This window comes from Gnatocerus cornutus, chromosome 5, assembly GCF_029298725.1.
Source record: "Gnatocerus cornutus isolate USDA-ARS CGAHR chromosome 5, icGnaCorn1.1, whole genome shotgun sequence".
Classification (NCBI taxonomy): domain Eukaryota; kingdom Metazoa; phylum Arthropoda; class Insecta; order Coleoptera; family Tenebrionidae; genus Gnatocerus; species Gnatocerus cornutus.
In genome coordinates, this window is record NC_142237.1 from 11,815,027 (window position 1) to 11,838,063 (window position 23,037).

At 32.6% G+C, this 23,037-nt stretch overlaps 9 protein-coding genes and 2 pseudogenes across 9 annotated transcripts; 6 read left to right on the plus strand and 5 right to left on the minus strand.

The window, feature by feature from the left end:
- The first annotated feature begins 258 nt into the window (after positions 1-258).
- LOC148174516 (chymotrypsin BI-like) lies at positions 259-843 on the plus strand. Its single transcript, XM_088036841.1, has 3 exons — positions 259-424; positions 482-621; positions 676-843. Exons 1-3 carry the CDS (start codon positions 259-261, stop codon positions 841-843), a joined length of 474 nt encoding a protein of 157 aa, XP_087892967.1.
- A 1,371-nt stretch (positions 844-2,214) lies between these two features.
- Positions 2,215-3,225, minus strand: LOC148174517 (brachyurin-like). The gene is made up of 6 exons (XM_088036842.1): positions 3,162-3,225; positions 2,970-3,120; positions 2,748-2,914; positions 2,614-2,703; positions 2,424-2,563; positions 2,215-2,379 (listed from the first exon to the last, which is right to left on the minus strand). Exons 1-6 carry the CDS (start codon positions 3,223-3,225, stop codon positions 2,215-2,217), a joined length of 777 nt encoding a protein of 258 aa, XP_087892968.1.
- A 496-nt stretch (positions 3,226-3,721) lies between these two features.
- On the minus strand, positions 3,722-4,752 carry LOC148174518 (epithelial serine protease-like). Its single transcript, XM_088037173.1, has 6 exons — positions 4,688-4,752; positions 4,497-4,644; positions 4,275-4,447; positions 4,141-4,230; positions 3,954-4,093; positions 3,722-3,905 (listed from the first exon to the last, which is right to left on the minus strand). Exons 1-6 carry the CDS (start codon positions 4,731-4,733, stop codon positions 3,741-3,743), a joined length of 762 nt encoding a protein of 253 aa, XP_087893299.1. The 5' UTR covers positions 4,734-4,752; the 3' UTR covers positions 3,722-3,740.
- Positions 4,753-6,600: 1,848 nt separating this feature from the next.
- LOC148174519 (brachyurin-like) lies at positions 6,601-7,617 on the minus strand. The gene is made up of 6 exons (XM_088036843.1): positions 7,554-7,617; positions 7,355-7,505; positions 7,138-7,304; positions 7,001-7,087; positions 6,812-6,951; positions 6,601-6,762 (listed from the first exon to the last, which is right to left on the minus strand). The coding sequence occupies exons 1-6, from the start codon at positions 7,615-7,617 to the stop codon at positions 6,601-6,603; spliced, it is 771 nt and encodes a 256-aa protein (XP_087892969.1).
- Positions 7,618-8,870: 1,253 nt separating this feature from the next.
- On the minus strand, positions 8,871-9,876 carry LOC148174520 (brachyurin-like). The gene is made up of 5 exons (XM_088036844.1): positions 9,649-9,876; positions 9,425-9,591; positions 9,284-9,376; positions 9,097-9,236; positions 8,871-9,041 (listed from the first exon to the last, which is right to left on the minus strand). Exons 1-5 carry the CDS (start codon positions 9,855-9,857, stop codon positions 8,871-8,873), a joined length of 780 nt encoding a protein of 259 aa, XP_087892970.1. The 5' UTR covers positions 9,858-9,876.
- A 1,233-nt stretch (positions 9,877-11,109) lies between these two features.
- LOC148174521 (brachyurin-like) lies at positions 11,110-13,755 on the plus strand (annotated as a pseudogene).
- A 288-nt stretch (positions 13,756-14,043) lies between these two features.
- LOC148174522 (brachyurin-like) lies at positions 14,044-14,954 on the plus strand (annotated as a pseudogene).
- A 1,423-nt stretch (positions 14,955-16,377) lies between these two features.
- LOC148174523 (brachyurin-like) lies at positions 16,378-17,318 on the minus strand (the record flags this gene model as incomplete). The annotated part of the gene is made up of 5 exons (XM_088036845.1): positions 16,378-16,542; positions 16,598-16,737; positions 16,795-16,890; positions 16,940-17,106; positions 17,164-17,318. Coding segments are annotated over 5 exons (723 nt in total), but the record flags the coding sequence as incomplete, so codon positions are not given.
- Positions 17,319-18,369: 1,051 nt separating this feature from the next.
- Positions 18,370-19,400, plus strand: LOC148174524 (uncharacterized). The gene is made up of 2 exons (XM_088036847.1): positions 18,370-18,428; positions 18,762-19,400. The coding sequence occupies exons 1-2, from the start codon at positions 18,426-18,428 to the stop codon at positions 19,398-19,400; spliced, it is 642 nt and encodes a 213-aa protein (XP_087892973.1). The 5' UTR covers positions 18,370-18,425.
- Positions 19,401-20,253: 853 nt separating this feature from the next.
- LOC148174525 (brachyurin-like) lies at positions 20,254-21,304 on the plus strand. Its single transcript, XM_088036848.1, has 6 exons — positions 20,254-20,314; positions 20,360-20,516; positions 20,576-20,742; positions 20,804-20,899; positions 20,955-21,094; positions 21,143-21,304. The coding sequence occupies exons 1-6, from the start codon at positions 20,254-20,256 to the stop codon at positions 21,302-21,304; spliced, it is 783 nt and encodes a 260-aa protein (XP_087892974.1).
- Positions 21,305-21,546: 242 nt separating this feature from the next.
- Positions 21,547-22,519, plus strand: LOC148174526 (brachyurin-like). The gene is made up of 5 exons (XM_088036849.1): positions 21,547-21,761; positions 21,807-21,973; positions 22,024-22,119; positions 22,169-22,308; positions 22,361-22,519. The coding sequence occupies exons 1-5, from the start codon at positions 21,547-21,549 to the stop codon at positions 22,517-22,519; spliced, it is 777 nt and encodes a 258-aa protein (XP_087892975.1).
- The last annotated feature ends 518 nt before the right edge of the window (positions 22,520-23,037 follow it).

The window sequence follows — 23,037 nt, forward strand, 5'->3', positions numbered from 1 at the left end:
TTGTGGTGGTTCTTTAATTAACCAGAGATGGGTCCTAACAGCTGGTCAATGTGTTGATGGGTAATTTGACACTACCATTTTTGTATTGTCGTAATTATTTCTACTTTAAGAGCCACTTTATTTACCATTTACCTTGGTACTAACAACATAAGAAATCTGAGCTCCACAGTTTTAAAATTAGCAACAGAAGAGTACATTTTACATCCCGAATTTGACTCTATCACGCTAGAAAACGACATTGGATTGATTAAACTTCGCATGGATATTACATACACTGGTGAAACTAAAGTACCTCATATTTACATTGTAATTTTTATTATTTCAGCGTACATTAGTTCGGTCAGTTTGGCACGATTCGATATTACACCCTCCCAACCAAGTACTGGAAGAATTGCAGCTTTCGGTTGGGGACAAACAAGTGACGGTACAAAAAAAGAAACGTTCAACTCTTGTCGGTTATTTAATAATAGAAGTTTTGTAGAATCAGCAGAACTTGAAGACTTTCTTCGGCACGTGGATCTAACTGTACTTTCGAATGAAGAATGTAAATTAACCTACGGAGATCAGATTAAAGAGACCATGGTTTGTATGGCTGGGAATTATAATGAAGGAATTTGTCATGTGAGTAACTGCGGTGTAAAATTGTAATAAATTACAATCTCAGAATTTGTGTAGGGCGATGTAGGTGGTCCGCTTATTCATAGCACTCGTACTTCTACAACGCAACATGCTGTCGCAAGTTTTGTGAGTGGAAATGGATGTGAAAGTACCGATCCTTCAGGATTCACGAGAATTTATCCTTATTTGAACTGGATTAGCAATGTGACAAGTACAACAAAATAAAAAGTTTTTGGACATACGTTTTGACTTTTCCATTGCTCTACATCCAATGACTTGTTGTCTGTTCAAAATCTCAAATTTATTGAGCAACAGGGACGAATTTTAGAAAATTTCATTTTCGAGGCGACCTTAAAATTTGCAATATTTTTCATTCAAACGTGTAATTTTAGTAATTTTGCTACTAGGGCAATGAAATTTAGAGGGACTACTATATTTGACTTGTTAAATGTCTGTCTAAAATCTTAAATTTTTTGAGTGACAGGAACAAATTTTAGAAATTTTTATTTTTAAGACGACCCTAAAATTTCCAATATTTTTTATTGGGACGTGTAATTTTAGTAATTTTACAACTAGGGCAATAAAATTTGGAGAGATTACTATCTTTGACTTGTTAAATGTCCAAAATCTCAATTTTTTAAGTGACAGGAACGGATTTAAGAAGTTTTTATTTTCAAGTATAGCCAAAAATTTCAAATATTTTTCACTCGGACGTGTAACATTGACAATTTTGACACTAAGGCAATGAAATTTTTAGAGATTAATATTTTTAACTCGTTGGCCGTCTGTTGAAAATTTCAATTTTTTTGAGCAACAGGGACGAATTTCAGAAATTTTCATTTCCATGGCGACCTTAAAATTTCCAATATTTTTCATTCGAATGTGTAATTTTAGTAATTTTGGTACTAGGGCAAGGAAATTTGGGGAGATTACTATCTTTGATTTGTTGAATGTCTGTCTAAAATCTCAAATTTTTTGAGTAACAGGAACGCATTTTAGAAATTTTCATTTCCAAGACAAGCCAAAAATTTCCAATAATTTTCATTCTGGCGTATAAATTTAGTAGTTTTTAGGGCACTAGTGTTCACACCAAAGCTACACGGGTACTATGTCGATATGACCACGCTACTGGGATTTTGACTCACTTTTGGCTTTTTAAATAATTTAGAAAAAATGTTGGAGGCGTAGATAAAACGTTGTATTTTATACGTGAGGTAGTGCATTGAACTTACATACTACAAATCTCCTTGACATGTGTGAGTAGAACCGTCAAATTTGCCTGCCATTCCGTGATTCGTCTCGTGATTCCACCTTTTTTCCTACCAAATGGCGGAAATGATTGAAATCGAGAATAAACCGATAAAAGAACGCGTTCATGGCTCGCATCGAGTGGTTTGTACGACAAAAAACGCACATAAATTACCAACTGGATTGCAACTTCTCATCGATTGCTGAGATGTCCAAAACTGTGTCTAATAGAGTTTGGAGAGATGGAAATTAGATGGGAAAGAAAACTCGGATTACCTTTAGTATTATTATTACATAATTTTATAATAATGAAGTTTAATTTGTAGCAGTTATTGTAAATTGCAAATTTTATCTAATACCAGTTGTACTGTAAACCCACGAAAGGTAAAAATAAGTCCTTGTAAATCCCGAAGGATCCGTACTTTCACACCCTTTAGAACTCACGAAACTGGCGATCCCCACATGCAGAGGACTCCCACGATACAAAGAAATTAAAGGACTCCCCGTATCGCCCTAAAACTTCACTAACTAATCGAACCAAAATCCGAAAAACTTACATGACACGTCCCTTCGTTGTAATTTCCAACCCCACAAACCATCCCTTCTGAAATTTGATTCCCGAAAAATATTTTACATTCTTCGTTTGGGATCGTGGCGACTTCGACCCAACGCACTTCGTCTGCCAGTTCTGCATTAGCTACAAAATTTCGGTTTTTGTGACGTGTTTAGAGAGGTATTTTGGCGTACTATCGCTGGTTTGGCCCCAACCAAACACTCGCATTCCTTTAATGGTACCGGTGAGGCTTGACCACGGCATAGATATGGGATGAATGTTATCTAAATTTCAATAAAAAATTCGTTTAAAGACCTCCAGATTTTACCTGTGTATGTTATGTTCATTCGAAGTTTGATCAAACCAACGTCGTTTTCAAGAGTCAGAGGATTGTACTCAGGATGGAGAAAATACTCTTCTGTTGCTAGTTTAAGAGTGGTTGAACTCAACGTTTTAATGTTGTTAGTCCCTAGGTAAATTGTGAAGAGAGTCGCACTGAAAATTACTCCAAGTTTTTACCCAAACCAATGCGAAAATTGAAATAAGGTACTTTGCTACACATTGCCCAGCTGTTAAAATCCAGACGCGTTCAAGAATAGCGCCACTGCAAAAGTACGTTCCATCTGCTGTGGTTTTATAGATGGCGGCTAAGAATTCGTATTGTCCTGTTACTGCTACTTGACCACCAATAATGCGCTCATCTGCAAAAGTTGTTGGAGAGGATTTAACTGATTTGTCTTACCTTTAACTCCGGCGCAGAAAGTCAAACAGACGTAAGTTAAAAGACAAGAAATTAGCTTCATCATTTTACGGGTTCGATTTGTGTACTGTAACGTAGCGATTTAGAATTTTATAGACGGGATTAACTTGTTATCATGTGAAAATTTATTTTCGACTTTGTTCCTGTGGTTCTGCATCAATTCAACACTGTTAGAGCACAGAAATCAAAAGAAAAAGAAGGAGAAAAAAGACGTAAAATAAAAAAAAACGAAGAAAAACTCTGCTATCGAAACGCGAATTTTTTGACAAAATTTGGTGTTTGGGAATAAAGTGTATTTTTGATTATTTTAAGACTAGCCAAAAATTTCAAACATTTTCCACTCGGACGTGTAACATTGGTAATTTTGACACTAGGGCATTAAAATTTAGAGAGATTACTATTTTTAACTTGTTGGTTTGTTAAAAATTTCAAATTTTTTAGAAACAGGGACAGATTTAGAAGTTATCAAGTAAAATTGTATTTTCGGTTTTGTTCATGCACGGAATCAAAAAGAAACGAACTGGGAATAAAGAAGTAAAAGAGAAACTCAACACTTTATTATCAATTAGTGCTTGTAACGACGCTAATCCATTCCAAATAAGGATAAGTTCTCGTAAACCCGGAAGGATCGCCTATTTCGCATCCATTTCCACTCATAAATGTAACGAAACCTTGATGAACAGGAGCGCCGCCTTCGAAAGAAATCAAAGGTCCTCCAATGTCGCCCTAAACAGAATTCGTTTCTCCACAATTCTAAGAACTGTTACAACTAACTTGACAGATTCCTTCGTTCGTTTTTCCAACTGCACACACCAAAGTATCTGCGATTTGGTCTCCGTACGTCACTTTACACTTTTCGTTTGAAATTGAAGTCAGGAGGACCCATTGTAACTTATCTGTGAGTCCAGGAGAATCTAAAAAATGTTGTTTTATCTTGCAGCTAGAGCAATAGTTGGGTTACCATCGCTGGTTTGACCCCATCCAAGAGCTTGAAGGCCGTAGTAGTCGTCGTCTAAGTTAGAAGTTGTCAGAGGTACGCTAGAAATGTAGTCTAAAAGAAAACTCGCATTATTGTTTCTATTGATTTCTTTTTACCATTGTCTTCCACGTCTTCCAGGAGCTTAATTAAAGCGATATCATGTACTAAAGACGCTGGATCAAAATCCGGATGCACAACGGCGTTATCTGACGATAACGTGACAACGACAGCGGACGGATCTAACGATTTTATATTATTAGTGCCTAAAATTATGTTAAAATCGTCAGCTCTGAAATTTTTGTAATCAACATTTTTTTTCCAAGACTGTTAAATTTTACCCGTAGACACAATGTCGGGCTGTTAAAATCCATCTATGCTCGATCAGAGAACCAGCACAGAAGAAGGTTCCATTTGGCGTATTCTTGTAGATTGCAGCTACAAATGTGTACTCCCAGTCGACATCGGCACCACCGATGATTCGTCGTCCTGAAAAAGTTTTTGATTAGCTGTTTGTACTTTTAAATTGTACCTGAAACGGTGCAAATTAATGCTAAAAGGAGGTAGAGAATTTTCATTTTTATGCTGGCGAGAAGCTGTAGGTAGTGGCGTCTGTTATCTTATCTGTTATCAGCAAAAATAAATTTACTAAGGTAAACGTACCAGTGCCTAACTTTGTCCAAATAATGGCCAATAATTTTTGCCAAAAAACATTTAAAACTAAGAAGCAAAGGCTTTATTTTAAAATTCGCCAATATTTAGAGCTATGAAAAAAGCGTTCTAATTTTTAAAGTAGAAGGAAAGAGTCAAAATCAGCAAGAAGATGCCTAATGTTTGGTGGAAAGTTGAAATCGAATAGCTGTAGGTGTATTTTAAATATGAAGAAAACACATATTGGCCGTATAGGTAAGTTCAAAATATTGCGAAATTAAAATAAGACATCAAAATCCATTGAAAACAATTACCTTTTAGAGGCAATTATTAAATACTAGGACACGAGCTCTTTTCACTATTGATTCCTTTAAAACAACATTATTTTCTCGTTTAACATTGATGAAAAGCATGATTATATAAAGAATTTTTTTTTTAACAAGAATATTGATGTCATGTTGATTTTTATTTTTTTATTTTAATGCTGTTAAAGCTCTAGTCGTTTGAGTTTAACTTACCTTTTAATTCTGCCCACTCACATTTTAATTTTATTTTTAAGACACTGGACAAATTGCCTCGCGCTCTAAAAATTGTTATTTCGTGTTAGTATAACAGTAAAACACACTTTTAAATAAAATTCGGGTACGTCGTTCCTGCTGAAAACTCGAAGTACAACTAAATAAGAGATGGCTTTTTGGCTGTTGTTACGTGGTGATTAGCTAACTCTTTTTTTTTGAAGAAAACTAAAGCAATTTATGAAACTTGGCAACTCTTTCACTAATTAGAGAAATACCCAAAAAATTATCACGTAATAGAACGATTAGTTTTCAAACACAGATCTAAGTCAAAAAAAGTTACAAATTGTTTTGTTTTTTTTTCCAAAAAAAGAATTAGTTAATCAACTGTATTTAGTTGTACAGTTTGTAGCTCATCAGCCAAGTCCGGAGATTCTATAAAATTTAACAACGAATTACCAGAAGTTTTAAGTACTTATAGGTATAATACCGTCGTTGATTTGTCCCCATCCAAGAGCATAAACTCCTCCAATAATATGTTGATCCATTATAGGCAAATAAATTGAAAAAATGTATTCTTAAAAAAAAATAAATGAAAATTTATTTTGATATGCATTAATTTAGTTTTACCATTATACATGACGTCCATCCGCAGTTTAATCAAACCAATGTCATTCTCAAGAGTCGTAGCATCAAACTCTGGATGAAGCACATACTCATCTGTTGCTAAATTCACAGCAGTGAAACTTGAAGACTTTATATTATTCGTTCCCAAATATATTGTAAATAAAGTTGCTCTAAAGAATAGAGAAAAAATCGTAGTCACAAACGTGATTTTAAATGTACCCATCGACGCACTGTCCGGCTGTTAGAATCCATCTTTGATTGAGAAGAGCACCACCACAAAAGTACTGGCCATCGGCTGTAATTTTGTAAATTCCTGCCATGAACGGATATTGTCCTGCTGCAGCCTATTGGCCACCAATAATGCGGTGGGCTAAAATATGTTCGGTTTTATAAGTCGATTTAAGAATCATTCTTACCTTTGGAGGCTGCGGAAAAAGTTCTGAATCAGAAGGACGAGGTGAAAAGTCTTCATTTTTGAACAAAGAAACACAGCACAGAGAATGTTTTAAATTATTTGTTCTTATTTCTTTAATAAACAGTAATCAATCATAAGCAAGGTGCTATTCTAAAGATTAAACAGAATTAAATTATTGTAGCTTATTTATAAAACTTGTAATTTTTGGTAAAAATATCAAGAATATATCATTTCTTCTTATGCACTTGTTACATTTGCAATCCATTTTAAATAAGCATAAGTGCTTGTAAATCCAGAAGGATCGGTGCTTTCACAGCCATTATTACTCACAAAACTGGCAATTCCTTGATGGAATGGCGCATATTTATAGTACGAAATTGCAGGACTTCCGGTGTCGCCCTAAAAATATTTTTGTAAAAAATACATAGAAAAACACTCCTTAATTTACATGACAAGTTCCTTCATTGTATTTCCCAGCCACACACATCATGGTATCTTTAATTTGACTTCCATAAATTGTTCGACAGTCATCCATCGAAAGCGTACTCACTGATACAGTTTGGAGATCATCAACCAATTCCGAAGACGCTATAAAATGCTACATAAATGAAAATTAACTATCAAGTCATTATAATACCATCGTTCGTTTGACCCCATCCAACAGCGTAAACTTGACCAATAAGATTTAGATCCATTATAGCTAAACTTATTCCGGTAATGTATTCTTAAAAATTACACTTTGAATTTTCTATTAAGTAACTAATTAATTTTTACCGGTGTAAGTCACGTTCATTCGCAGTTTAATCAAACCAATATCATTCTCGAGAGTCGTGGGGTTGTACTCTGGATGAAGAATGTACTCATCTGTTGCTAATTTAAGAGCAGTCGTGCCTGGATTTTTAATGTTGTTGGTACCCAAGTATATTGTAAATAAAGTGGCACTGAAATAAGTAACAGTCAAATTTAACAGATTTTAAAAGTAGATACTTACTTATGAACGCATTGCCCGGCTGTTAGAATCCATCTTCGATAGATGAGGGCACCACCGCAAAAATAATTTCCTTCTGATGTCGTTTTGTAAATTGCGGCCATAAAGGGATATTGTCCTGCTGTAGCCTCTTGGCCGCCAATAATGCGTTGATCTTAAGATGTGTTTAGCTGTATATAGCAGTGAAATTTGATAGTCTTACCTTTAGAAAATACAGAAATTATTAAACAGGTCTGTGCCAGAAGAAGGAGTTGAAATATCTTCATTTTTTTGCGAAAGGTTGTGTAGAATGATGAAGATAAATTTTTATTTTATTGTTTAATCATGTATTGCCTTTTCAAATTGTTATCTCAAATATCAACCGTGTCATCATCATAAAAGCCGTTATTTTAAAGATTAAATTAAATTTGGAGAATTATCTCTACCAATTTGCAAAACCATAGGGTAAGACACACATTTTAGAATTTTTTATTTTTAAGACGAACCAAAAATTTCCTAGATCCCTCACGAAAATTCGTAATTTTAGTAATTTTGGTATTAGCGTAAAGTAATCTTGAGAAGTTTCTAGTTTTAAGTCGTGTATTAATTTTACAAAGTTGCAAAACTGTAGAGTGAAACACACAAATTTTAGAGATTTTTATTTTTAAGACGAGCCGAAAATTGACGCGCTCTTTCACCAAAATTTGTATTTTTAGTAATTTTGGTGCTACGGTAATGAAATTTAAGGAAGTTACTAGTTTTAAATCGTGTATTAACTCTACCAAATTGCAAAATTGTAGATAAAAAGACAAATTTGAGAATTTTCTATTTTTAAGAGGAACCAAAAATTTCCGAGATCCTTTTTTAAAATTCGCAACTTTGTTAATTTTGGTGCTACGGTAATTAAATTTGAAAACGTTACTAGTTTTAAGTAGTATAATAATTCTATTATGTTGCAAAACTCTAGAGCCAACGGCACATATTTTAGAAAATTGATTTTTAAGATACAGCAAAAATTGTCGAGATCCTTCACCAAAATTTGTAATTTTAGTAATTTTGGTGCTACGGTAATGAAATTTGGGGAAGTTACTAATTTTAAATCGTGTATTAACTATACCAAAGTGCAAAAATTGTAGATCGAAAAAGACAAATTTGAGAATTTTTTATTTCCAAGACAAACTAAAAATTTTCAAAATCCTTTACTACTTTGCTAAAGTTCGTAATTTTAGTAATTTTGGTTCTGCGGTTATAAAATTTGGGGAAGTTACTAGTTTTAAGTTGTGTATTATCTCTACCAACTAGCAAAACTGTAGAGCAAAAGACGCAAATTTTAAAAATTTTTATTTTTGAGATCGAACAAAAAGTTTACACATCCTTTACTAAAATTTTTAATTTTAGTGCCGCAGCTATGAAATGAAAAGATGTTTTTTTTTAAAGTGACGTGGAAAGTGTTTTTGATAAGTTGATTAAAAAATAAAGATTCTAAAATATATTAAAACTGTTTCGAATTTACAAAAAAAAGCGTTTAAACATAAAGAGTTCAGTCAAGTTCATATCCTGTGATATTTGAAATCCACGAAAGATAAGGATAAATTCTTGTAAACCCAGAAGGATCGCTCGTTTCGCATCCGTTTCCGCTTATAAAACTTGCAACTCCATGAATGGTCTTAGATAAACGATAAGAGAAAACCAAAGGACTTCCGGTGTCGCCCTGAAAAAAAAACACTCAGTACAGGAATTTTAAAATATTGTTATAAAGTTCTCACGTGACAAATTCCTTCGTTATAATTCCCTCCCACGCAAATCATTTTATCAGTGACCTGATCCCCATACACCAATCTGCACTCATCGTTTTCCAACACGGTCATTGTAACCCAATGAAGCTCATCCGCAAGTCCTGAAGTGGCTACAAAACAACATAACTAAATAAAAAAAAAAATAATGGGAAAGTACCATCACTGGTACCCCAACCGACTGCTGAAATTTCTCCGTAATTTGTCGAAGGTTGGATATCGAAATATGCCAAAAAGGCACTCTGAACGTACTCTGCAAAAAAAAACATCTAAATCTAAATATTTTTCTATTTAAATTTACCGGTAAATTGAATGACCATTCGCAGTTTAATCAAAGCAATGTCATTTTGTAAAGTTGTCGAATTGTACTCAGGATGCAAGACGTACTCTTCCGCCGCTAATTTCAAAGCCGAGGGATCCGGCGTTTTTATGTTGTTGGTACCAACGTAGATTGTAAAAGCCGTGGCTCTGTTAGAATAATTTCCATAAAAGTTAAAAGTTAAAAGATAACAGAGGAAATCTTACCTTTCCACGCACTGCCCAGCTGTTAAAACCCATCTATCGGTAATAAGAGCGCCGCCACAAAAATAGGTACCATCACCGGTACTTTTGTAAATGGCAGCTACGAATGGGAATTGACCGGCGAAGGCCTTGTTGCCACCAATAATGCGTTGATGGGAATCACAGAAATTTAAGAACGGTAAAAGCGTGCAGAAAAGTGCAATGGTTCTCATGATTGGAGCTTTAATAGAAAAGTTTGTACCTATGTTTCAAGATTATGAAGAAGGCTCACTAACTTCTAGCTGACAATGATTTAATCCTATTATCTTAATGGACAGGTTGATATAAACGCAATAAAATTTGTTGTGACGGAAACGGAATTACATGAGTGCTTGGGAAGAGTAACGTCCGAATAGAATCTTAATAATAGATATTTATTAAATAAGAGTGTAAGGAGGTAAATTATTCACGACAAAAATCAGTTATTCTCGAGATCGTAGATCAATTTTATTTTAATTACAAATGTGTCGCGCAAAAAAGACGTATTTTAGAAATTTTTACTCTTTGGGCAAACTAAAAAAATTTCAGTATTTTTTCTAAAAAATTGTAATTTCGGTAATTTTCAAGATACGGCAGTGAACTGTTGGGAACTTACTATTTTTAACTTGTTTAATAAGTGTGCTTAGTTACAAATTTATCAAGCAAAACAGCCGTCTTTTAGCAATTTTTAGTCTTGGGGCAAACAAAAAAGTTCAATATTTTGTGTCAAAGTTGTAATTCCGGTTATTTTTAAGATATGGCAATGAAATTTGGGGTACTAACTATTTTTAAGTTACAAAATTATCGAACAAAGGAGACGTGTTTTAGAAATTTTTTAGTTTCAACCTCTTTTTAAAAAGCAAATTATACGTCGATGCATTTACAAATTTTTGGCTTCTATAAAATTTCCATATTATTTTGGTTTTTATTGCCATTCAATAAAAATTTTATTTAAGGAGATAGAAAGTGATAAGACAGTACCAAATTCTGTAATAAAAACATTCGAGCCATCGTGATCTAAAAATGAAGACAATTCAATTCTTCCTTCTGATCCAAACCTACTTAATTTTGTCTGAAGCTTCTAAAGGTAAAAATGTTAACAAACCGACTGGTACTAAACACATTTTAGATCAACGTATAATTGGTGGTGAAGAAACAAAGGTCGGACAATTTAAATTTATGGCTGCAATATACAAAACAACATCAGATGGAAACTACTTTTGCGGTGGTTCTCTCATTAATCGAAGATGGATTCTAACCGCTGGACAGTGTGTTGATGGGTATTAAAAATGGAGAAAATACCACAAAAATTTTAATACATATTTTAGTGCTACTTTATTTACAATAAATATATTTGGGAACGAATAATATCAAGACTCTAAGTTCAACTGCTGTGAAATTAGCAACAGACGAATATGTTTTACATCCAGACTATGTTATAATGTAATGACTTTCGAGAATGATGTAGGTTTGATCAAACTGCGGATAAATGTAACGTACAATGGTAAAAAACTTGTCATTTACAACAGAATTTACAAATTTGGGTTTTTTTAGATTACATTTCGCCAATAGATATGACTTCGTTTGATCTTCAAAGCAATTTTGGAGTTTCCGTTCCGGGATGGGGACAAATCAATGATGGTATTAGCAATATATTTAAATGTTTTACTTCCACGTAAATTTTTTTTAGAATCTTCGGACCTGGTTGATGAGTTACAGTCAGTAGAATTGATGGCAATTTCTAACAAAGATTGTAGAATTATATACGGAAGTCAGATTGCAGATACTATGTTATGTTTGTCTGGAAATTACAACGAAGGAACATGTCATGTAAATGTACAGACTTTGTGTTTAGAAGATTGTAATAATAGTCTTTATAGGGTGACACCGGAAGTCCTGTGATTTGGTATTACAAAAGCATACCGTTACATCAAGGAGTTGCAAGTTTTGTAAGTAACAACGGATGTGAAAGCACTGATCCTTCAGGATTTACGAGAATTTATCCTTATTTGGGTTGGATTAACAATGTAACAACAGTTAACTAATTAAAGTTTACAGGTATTTTTCTATTATTGGTTTAAGCTGCCAATTAATTCTTTGTTATTAAGATAAGACGCAATTGATATATGTCGTACGATTTCGATTCATTTTTGAGATACTTCAATCAATCATCAAGGTTTCAAGATTGTTTTAGAATGAAAATAAATATATCTTCTTTTCTTGGTATTCTTTACCTATTTAGTTTGGGCCGAAAAAAGTATAGTGTTGCATTATAAAATACCAAGATCAAAAATTAGTTTTAGCATTATTGTTGGAAGTAAGGCTTATGCAGGCCAGTTCTCGTTTATAGCAGTTATTTACAAAATTACAGCCGATGATCAATATTTTTGTGGAGGAACTCTTCTGAATTAAAAATGGGTTTTAAAGAGAGCTTCTTCTGCTTAATCTTTGCCTTGTTATATCCTTTCGAGTTTAGAGACGAAAGAAGAAACAAAAACTTGAACATCTGGTAAATTCTATAAACTCAGAACGAGCAAATCTCGGTGAACTTCAGTGAAAACTAAAAATGAAGAATTGGCAGACATGAGGTTAAAATTAAAATAAATTGAATTAAAATTTTGCATTTTTAAAATTCAAATTCTTTTCAAGAATGTGTGATGTGGGAGTTTACGAACTAATTTAGACAACACGTAGCGTGCGTAAAATTTATTTCGAGCGTGTAGCGAACAAGATTTTTTCTACAATCGTAGCGAAATACACAGATAGATACTTAAACTGACAGTTTTGACAATCATTTAAAACTTGATAGAGAATTTTAAATATTTACAAAGCTGACTCAAAGTACAAAAAGATTTATACGAACGTCAGTGCTACATAAAAATCGTGCAGTAATGAACGTTCCGTGGAAAACTCCACTAATCAGTAATCACCATCGGTATTACTTTCAATTATATCCAATCTTTATTTCTTAAGATAACAAACTACTTTTAATTGACAACAGACTGATAGAATCATAATTTAGCTCCATTTTTGAAATATTCCTTAGCGTTTCAAGATTGTTCCAAAATGAAAATTTCCTTTTTTCTAATCCTCTCCTCCACCATTCTAGTTTTTGGTGAAAAAAGTATGGTAAAAAACTCGAGAAACTATAATTTACGTGATATTTTAAGATCATCGCATTATTGGTGGTTGGACAGCTTCTGCAGCGCAATACCCTTTTATGGCAGCAATTTACAAAACCACTTCTGATGGTCAGTATTTCTGTGGTGGAACTCTTGTCAACCAAAAGTGGATTTTGACAGCCGGTCAATGCGTCGATAAGTATTTCAATTCTTTATTTACTAGTTTTAATTTCTAATACTACTTTTAGCGCTATATTATTTACAATATTGTTGGGTACGAATCATCTAAAGGATTTGGGAACAACTGGAATTAAACTCGCAACAGACGAGTTCGTTCTTCATCCAGATTTTGATCCTGTAACTCTCGACAACGACATTGGTTTGATTAAATTGCGCTTAGAAATTACATACACCGGTAATTACCACGTTTTCCAATCTCTATGTAATTTTTTAATAATTGCAGATTACATTAAACCTGTGAGTTTAACCGTTGACGATATTACACCTTCTGTAAATTATGGACAGCACACAGCTGTTGGTTGGGGACAAACTAGCGATGGTAAAATAAATTTTTTACTCACAACAAATACCATTTTCATTGAATTTTTTTCAGAGAGTTCTGAAATTTCCGACGATTTGCAATACGTCGCAGTAAAGGTACTCGAAAACGATGAGTGTAAATTAACGTATGGAAATCAAATTACCGACAATATGGTTTGTCTAGCCGGAAATTACAATGAAGGGACTTGTCATGTAAACTGAACAACTATTTTGAATTTAATTCTGTGATGATTTTATTTATTAGGGCGATACAGGCACTCCTGTGATGTTTGCTTATAAAACTGCCAGAATCCAACACGGAATTGCAAGTTTTGTGAGCGGAAACGGATGTGAAAGTACCGATCCTTCTGGGTACACAAGGATTTCTCCTTATCGCCCATGGATTGACAATGTAACGAGTTCTGTATAAAGCTGGAATAAAAAAAAAATTTTTGGTAGTACCTATGATAAAGTTGGTAGTACTATCTAATCAACAGTAGTATTAACTTTAAGAAGTAAAATTGACAATTAATCTTCGGTTATTAAGATAACGGACTAAACTGGATAATAACAATTTCGATACATTTCTGATCGTTAAAGTTCCGAGTTTCAAAATGAGAATATTTCTCTTCCTATTTCTTTCCTGCAGCCATTTGACTTTTAGTGAAAAAAGTATGGTAGATATGGACCAGCGAACTGTCTACATTTTTAAATATTTTAAGATCACCGCATTATTGGTGGAAAAGTAGCATATGCAGCTCAGTACCCTTTTATGGCAGCTATTTACAAAGCTACAGCTGATGGGCAGTACTTTTGTGGTGGAACTCTTTTGAATCAAAGATGGATTTTAACAGCCGGTCAATGCGTTGATAAGTATTTTTCTACTATTTAAAAATGGCTTTTTTAATATTGTTTTTAGTGCCGTGTTATTTACAATACTGTTGGGTACGAATCATTTGAAGGATTTGGGAACAACTGGAATTAGATTTGCAACAGACGAATACGTTTTGCATTCTGACTACGATCCTACAACTCTAGACAACGATATCGGTTTGATTAAGTTGCGCTTGGATATTACATACTCTGGTAATTAAAATCTGTCTTGGATTTTGGATTACCATCATTTTTTTTGTCAGATTACATTAAACCTGTGATTTTAACCGTTGATTCGATTCCACCTGCTTTAACTGGGCACACTGCTGTTGGTTGGGGGCAAACCAGCGATGGTATTTATCCACTTCAAAAACAATGGTTTGATTATTATAATTTTCACAGAAAGTCCAGAGATTTCCGACGAGCTGCACTTTGTTGGAGTGAAAATACTTGACAACAATGAGTGTAAAATTACGTATGGGAACCAAATTACTGATAATATGGTCTGTTTAGCTGGAAATTACAACGAAGGAACTTGTCATGTAAAGTTTAGAAAATCGTTTTAATGTTTTTGGTAATGATTGTGTTTAGGGCGATACTGGAACTCCTGTAATTTACACTTACAAAAGTGCTCAAATTCAACATGGAATTGCCAGTTTTGTGAGTGCAAATGGGTGTGAAAGTACCGATCCTTCTGGTTATACGAGGATCTCTTCTTATCGTTCTTGGATTGATAATATAACGGTCATTGGGTGAAAATGGTGATGTGAGCACAGTTTAAACAATTAAAATGATAGGATTGATAAACCGTACAAAAAAATTAAGATTCATATAAAAAAATTCGAAAATTTTTTGTTTTTTGTTATAAAAATTTGTAATTTAGTACACTCACCGAACGCATTCAAAGTAATAAATTCACTAAATTTTATTGATTCATCGTCAAAACTGTAGGAGCTACGAAATTTAATAAAAAAAATTGAATTTGGAGCTCGTGTTATAAATAAAAAATTCCAAAAATTGTTGTTTTTTTGTTTTAAAATTTTGTAATTTATTGTACTAAATTAACGTACTTAAATTAATAATTTTACCAAATTTCATTAATTTATCGTAAAAACTGTTAAAACTAAAAAATTGAATATAAAATTTTGAATTAGAGCTCGTTCTATATATAAAAACTTAACAAATTCTTGTTTTTGGTTTTAAAATTTTGTAATCTAATACACTTTAAATAATAAATCCACCTAATTTAATTGATTTATCGTAAACTCTGTTGGAACTACAAAATTTAATAAAAAAATTGGGCTTGTCTTATAAATAAAAAATTTGAAAAACTCTTGTTTTTTTGTCTAAAATTGTGTGATTTAGTACACTTAAAAAACACATTAAAAGTAATAAATCTGCCAAATTTTATTGATTCATAGTTAAAATTCTTGGAGCTACGGAATTTAATACAGGATTTTAAAAATTGAACCGTCTTACAAATAAAAGAATCCAAAAATTCTTGCATTTTGTTCTAAAATTCTGTAACCCACTACACTGACTAAACATTTCAAGTAATAAATCTACCAAATTTTATTAATTTATTGTAGAATCTGTTGGAACTACGGAATTTAATACTCCTAAAAAATTTTGAATTTTAAGCTCGTTCAACAAATAATTTTTTTTTAATTTTTTTGATTGTGGTACTTAAACTTTGTAATATTGCTGAACAAACTGCAAATAAAAAATCGACTAAATTTGTTTAATTCACATTTAAAATTGTTGGAGTTACGGAATTTCATTCAAGATTTTAAGTTTTGAGCACGTCCTACAAATATATATTTTTAAATCTTTGTCTTATGTTCTAAAATTTTAAAATTTAGTACACTTAATGAACGCTTTTAAAATAATAAATCTGCCAAATTTCATCGACTTATTAAAAGTTTATTCTAAGCATGCATGTTGAACGTATGTCGGCTTCTTTCTCGAAAACTCTCAAATATGTATTAATTTAGATTTTATACTTCAAAACTGCTGTGGTGATGTTTCAATTTTTTTTCTTAGGCAACTGCGGATAGGATTTTAAAGGATCACACCATAATAAATCAATAACTTTTAATTAACTTTACGTGCCAAAATTGACAATTAATCTTTAGTTATAATTTTATTTTTTATTGTCATCATTTGATATTCATAATGCTTAAACAATTCCTGTAACATTTCGGATCCAGCTAACATAAGTATACAGTCTCGTGTAACCAGAAGGATCACTGCTTTCGCATCCATTTGTACTAACAAAACTTGCCACGCCATATTGAATTTTAAACTTCATGTACGAATATATCAACGGAGTTCCCGTATCACCCTAAAAACAAACAAAATATAATATAAAAAAACGTCAAAATAATTTTAAATTTTACATGACAAATCCCTTCATTGTAGTTTCCAACCGCACAAATCATTCCATCAGTAATTTGACTTCCATACGTTATCCTACATTCGGAATTTTCAATTACTTTCACTCGAACAGTTTGAAGCTGTTCAGACAATTCTGACATTTCTACAAACGTTGTTTTAATAGATAGAATCAAAGTTTTATTAAGATTTTGATTAATACCGTCACTGGTTTGTCCCCAGCCAGTGGCCGCAATTGTCCCATATGGTATTGTGGGTGAAATATCCGTGGAGGGCAAACTCACAGCTTGAATATAAACTACAAAAAAATATTCTAACTACTCATTTATAGACGTGTATCTAGTTACTGGAAAAGGTTATATCCATTCGCAATTTGATTATCCCAAGATCGTTTTCAAGAGTCAAAGGATTATACTCCGGATGCAGGATGTATTCGTCAGTTGCCAGTTTCAGTGCACCCGAATCTAGAGTTTTTATGTTGGTAGTACCTAAGTATATTGTAAACAACGTCGCTCTGAAAAAAAATAGTAGATAATACTTTAATAAGTTTATACGAAAAATTTTTAAGTACCCATCGACACATTGGCCCGCTGTCAAAATCCACCTTACATTAAGAAGACTACCTCCACAAAAGTACTGGCCATCAGGAGTGGTTTTGTAAATAGCAGCTATAAAAGGAAATTCGAACGCGGAAGCTGGGTATCCTCCAATGATGCGTTGCCCTAAAAAAAATAAGTTTTAAAGGTGTATTACGGATATACCTGTACCTTTTTCAGCTTCAGAAAGAGCTAAGTACTGCCAAGACAGTAGTAAAAATAGAATTTTTTTCATTTCGAGTGCACTCAAAAAAATACATGTGTTTCTTATTTTATTTATTGTTTCTCTTTTAACTTGAATGGTTATCTTATTGACTGTATCTTTATTGGAGTTATTTATGTTCTAGGATTATGGCCATGACGTTATTAAAATATCATGTCAGAACAAAATTATATGCAGAAGTTATTTGCAATTTTTATTTTTAGCAACAGAAACAGAAAATTTTCTAAAAAAAATTTCTGATGATCTAAAAAAATTGTAAACTCTGTTACTTTTAGTGCTATAGTAACGAAATTTACCATGGTTACTACTTACAACAAGTTTATTAATCGTGCCGAATTAAAAATTTCTAGAGCAAAAGAGACACTTTTTAGAAATGTATATTTAAAGGTCCACCCGTTCCTTATAACAAAATGAAAGAATGTGATCAAAGTGGGATTAAAACCAAAAAAATAATTCGTGTGATTGATTGTCATTTTCTTTATTTTAAAATTTGTGCCTTTTGTTCTAGATTTTTGCAATTTGGTAGCGTTAATACACGACTCAAAAATTGCAACTTCCCCAAATTTCTTAGCTATATCACTAAAACTACCAAAATTAAAAATTTTACTGGAGCATGTCGGAAATTTTTGCATGAACTGAAATGAAATGAAACTTAAACTTGAAATGAACGTTTCTAAAGTTTGAGTTTTTTGCTCTACAATTTGCAATTTCGTAGAGTTAATACTCGACTCAAAAATAGCGAATAGTAACTTAAATCTCTTAGTCTGTAAGAAATTGCAAAAGATTCGCGGCAGAAACTTGCAAACACTCTAAAGATTAAAGACATTCTTACAAATAAACGCGAAAATTTACAGTGAAGATGGTGGTGGTAACATTTCATTGAAGATGTGCATGAAGAGTTCAGCGACTTGATTACCTTCGTTTTGATAATATATAAAACTTTCTTTTACAAAATGTGGTTATTATTGTTTAGTGCTTAGTGCAGTTTCTGCCTCAATAGAAGATGGACCAAACATGGTAGGTCAAACTTCCCATTTACTGAGCGTTTGAATGTGAGAATGATAAATAAAATTCACCGGTGAAAATAATAATAAAAATGTGCCTTTAGTGACGTAAATTTTGGGGGAGCGATTCCGCAAAGATGAATTACCTGGAGTCTAATAATTAGTTAAAACAGTGCGTCATAAATTTAGGTATCTACTTGACATTTAACCTACTTTCATGTACTCGTATAGCCTCGGCTCGAGGTTACATCCAAGAATATGCGAAGAAAGTCAATACTTAGATATATTATGCTTCCAGCGTAAATCTTTCTTCTTTCTTTTGTAAAAATCAATTTAATTTTTTCAGAATTTGGTCCATTTTTTACTGTTGGCGCAGATTGTGTTCATGCACTCAGTTCTTGGTATTTCTAAAACTTTCCGTACTACAGAATCACAAAAGAAATGCACATCAATTGAAAATACCGCTCTCATACGTCATAAACGTCAAGGCTACCAATATCCAAAACCTTCAATTTCATTTCAAGACGGTGTATTTGCACCAAAGCCAACACAATCTCCTGTTCGACATACAACTACTGAAATTTCGCAACCTCCATCGAAACCGTCAACACCTTCGCCACAACCTCCAGTTGCACCACATTATCAAAACGAAGATATTTATTCTTTTCAACACGGTGTTAGACCAACAACAGCAAAACCGCTTACTACAACGCAACAACCATTATTTAATTTTAGGGGTCTAGAACCATCACTGTCAAAACCATTAGTATCTTTTTCTGCTGTGGTACCAACACCAAAACCATTTTCGAAGTCTAGCAGCATAACGAAACAATTGCCTATTACTTCGAAGCCACCATTCAAAGAAATTCGCATTTCGAAGCCTTACAGTCTGCCTAAAACAGCAAGACCTTATACGCCACCAAGAACTTTTAATCTGTTTTCTGTAATTGCGGGGGGAAATTTGAAGAATTCAGCGCATGTTTAAAAAAAAAATTAAACAACTTGATTCTATTATAAATATGATGTTGTATTATAGTGTTCTCACTCTAAAGTTGTAAATAAGTATAAATATAATGGATATTTATTGTAGAAAAGAGTAAGTATTTTACAGTAATTTTTTGTTTTGCACCCTCCAATAAAAACCAAATTTTTTCAAAGTTTTTATATAAAAATTCGTATCTTTGTTAGTTCTTAAGACATTACAATGAAATTTAAAGAGATTACTATTTTTAAGGTGCTGAATAACAAAGCCAAAATGCAAAATTTTAGAACAAGAAATAAAGATTTTAGAAAATTCTATTTTAGATCGAACCAAAAATATTCAACTTTTTTTATTAAAATTCATATCATTATTGGTTTTTAATATATTTTTAGGAAATTTAGAAAGAAAACTATTTCTAAAGTTTTTATTTACTGTGTCGAAATGTTAAAAAGAAATAGAGATTTTAGAGAATTTCATTTTAGAACGAATAAAAAATGTTGAACTTTTTTTTTTTTAAATTCGTATTCTTATTAGTTTTTAAAATATTATTATTTTTTAGGTGTTTATTAACTGTACGAAAATGCAAAATTTTAGAGCAAAAAATAAAATTTTTAGAAAATTTTAATTTAGAATGAACCAAGAATTTTTGAATTTTTCTAATTGTAATTTGTATCTTTGTTAATTTTTAAACTAATACAATAAAATTTGGGGAGATTACTACTTTTAAAACATAAATCAATCTAACTAAAATTGAGAACAATCGCAATTCGAATTTTATCAAGATAAAGAGATCCTGCAATAAAAGAATGCTCATATTTCTGTTAAGAGTTTCCATTCTTTAGTTTACAGTCCAATAATGAAAATAACAATTTTATTTCTGTTGTGTCAGTATTCAGTTTTTTCTGATGCTGCCAAAGGTACGTAATACAATGGTTCACACTAAAAATCAAAAATAATAAAATTTTTAGACCAGCGTATTATTGGAGGTTCGGCGGCTTACGCGGCCCAATACCCATTCATGGCTGCTATTTACAAAACTACAGCCAGTGGTCAGTATTTCTGTGGTGGAAGCCTTCTTAATCAAAGATGGATTTTGACGGCAGGACAGTGTGTCGATGAGTACAAATTTAAAATTTTTATTAGATACACTATATTTCTATTACTAATTTTATTTCTAGAGCTACATTATTTACCATATTCTTAGGTACTAATAACATAAAAACTCCAGGTTCAGGTGTGGTCAAAGTGGCAACAGATGAATACGCACTACATCCAGAGTATAATCCTCAGACTCTAGAAAACGATATTGGATTAATTAAGATGCGAATGGACGTAACTTACACCAGTAATTACACCTCTAGAGATAAGCATATTTATAATTTTTACGAGTATCATTTATCTTGTAGTTTATATTAACCCTGTAAATTTACCCACCTCGGACATATCAACGCCAACAGAATATGGAATACTTTCAGCAAATGGTTGGGGACAGACCAGTGATGGTAATAATGAGTAACCCATCAAAAATTTGTCCTTCATAATTTGGATTGTTTGTAGAAACTTCTGATTTAGCTGAAGACCTCCAAACTGTCTCAGTACAAGTCCTTGAAAATTCAGAGTGTAAAATAACTTATGGAAATCAAATTACAGACGAGATGGTCTGTGTGGTTGGGAATTACAACGAAGGAACTTGTCATGTAAAATCAAAAATTATTCTGTTCGTTTTAATTTCGAATCTTTTTTAGGGTGATACCGGAACTCCGTTGACATTTACGTACAGAATTCACACTCAATATGGAATTGCGAGCTTTATTAGTACAAATGGATGCGAAAGTACCGATCCTTCTGGTTATACAAGAGTCTTTCCTTACATTTCTTGGATCCTAAACATTACACAAGCTTCTTGAATTAACAATGAATTTATAGTTAGAAGTATTTAATACAGCTCTTTCTAATCTTCTTGCAGTGTCTAAAAATACATATTTTTAATACTTTTATGGTCACTATAAATTAATCCTATAAGTTCAATTACATTAACAAGATAACATAACTGAAAACTCTACATTCGATTCGTTTAAATTTAAAAAGTACCTAACCATGAAAACAACAATATTTTTATTGCTGTCTTGCAACTATTTCATTTCTTCTGATGCTGCAAAAGGCACAAATCTGCTTCTTTGAAACACACTCACTTTTAACACCGATTTTTTTAGGTGAACGCATCATTGGAGGCGCTCCAGCTTTTGCAGGTCAATTTCCATTTATAGCTGCTATATACAAAAGTACTGCCGATGGACAGTACTTTTGTGGCGGAAGTCTGATTAACCAAAGGTGGATTTTAACAGCGGGCCAATGTGTCGATAAGTAAATTCAAGATTTTCTTCATTATAAGTACAAGTTTATTCTTAGTGCAATTTTATTTACCATTTATTTGGGTACCACCAATATCAAGACTTTGGATTCTTCGGGAGTGAAACTGGCAACTGATGAATATGTGCTTCATCCAGATTACAATCCCTTGACTCTGGAACACGATGTTGGGTTAATTAAGTTGCGAATGGACGTATCCTACTCTTGTAACTCTTTAATTTACATAACTTTAAACAATCAACTAATCGTCTTGTAGCTTATCTCCAGGCTGTATTTTTACCCTCCCAGGATATATCTCCTTCGTTGAACTATGGAGTAGTTTCGTCCGTTGGTTGGGGCCAAACAAGTGATGGTACGAAAAGTTTACCATTTTATGACTGTACGAAACTAACTTTTTGTAGATTCAGCTGAGCTTGCTGAAGAGCTTCAGCGCGTTCCAGTGGATGTACTCGAAAACTCCGAATGTAAAATAACGTATGGTAATCAAATAACTGATGAAATGGTCTGTGTGGTCGGAAATTACAATGAAGGGACTTGTCATGTAACTTTGTAATATTTTTTTCTGTTTTGTAGTGAAACTTTTTTTCGAACAGGGTGATACTGGAACTCCGTTGGTGTTTTCGTACAAAATTCGTTCACAGTATGGAATCGCAAGTTTTGTGAGTGCAAATGGGTGCGAAAGCACTGACCCTTCTGGTTATACAAGAGTGTATCCTTATCTTTCCTGGATACGCAATATAACGGATGTTTGATTGGGTATTAAATGCAATATTTTAAGTTTGGGACCTTTTATTTCGCCTCTTTTCTTCTATATTAAGTGGGTAAAAATGTACCTATTTGACATTTTTACAAAATAATCTTCTAACTTATTTTTCTAACTTCGATAAGTTGATTTCAAAATGTAATTTTTTTTAGTATGGAAGGTAACTGTTTTTCGGTCTCAAATTCAGACACGGTGGATATCTCGCTTATATTAAAGTATCCTTGCTCATTTTACGCAGAGTTTTACGTAGAATCCAAAAAGGTAAGATTTGTTAAGGTCAGTCCACAAATAACTGAGTTAACTGAGTTGGAAAATTTTCAAAGCTCAATATCTCCGAAACTACGAAAGATTTTGTGAAACGGTTTTCACCATAGTTTTTCTCGGATTATTTTACTTTTGAATCGGCTTTCAAAAGTTAAAAATTCAATGGTAAATTTTTTGGGCAAAAAATTTTTGCGACTAAATCGATGAAAAATTTCGAATTTTTCGTTTTTGATTGCTTTCTAG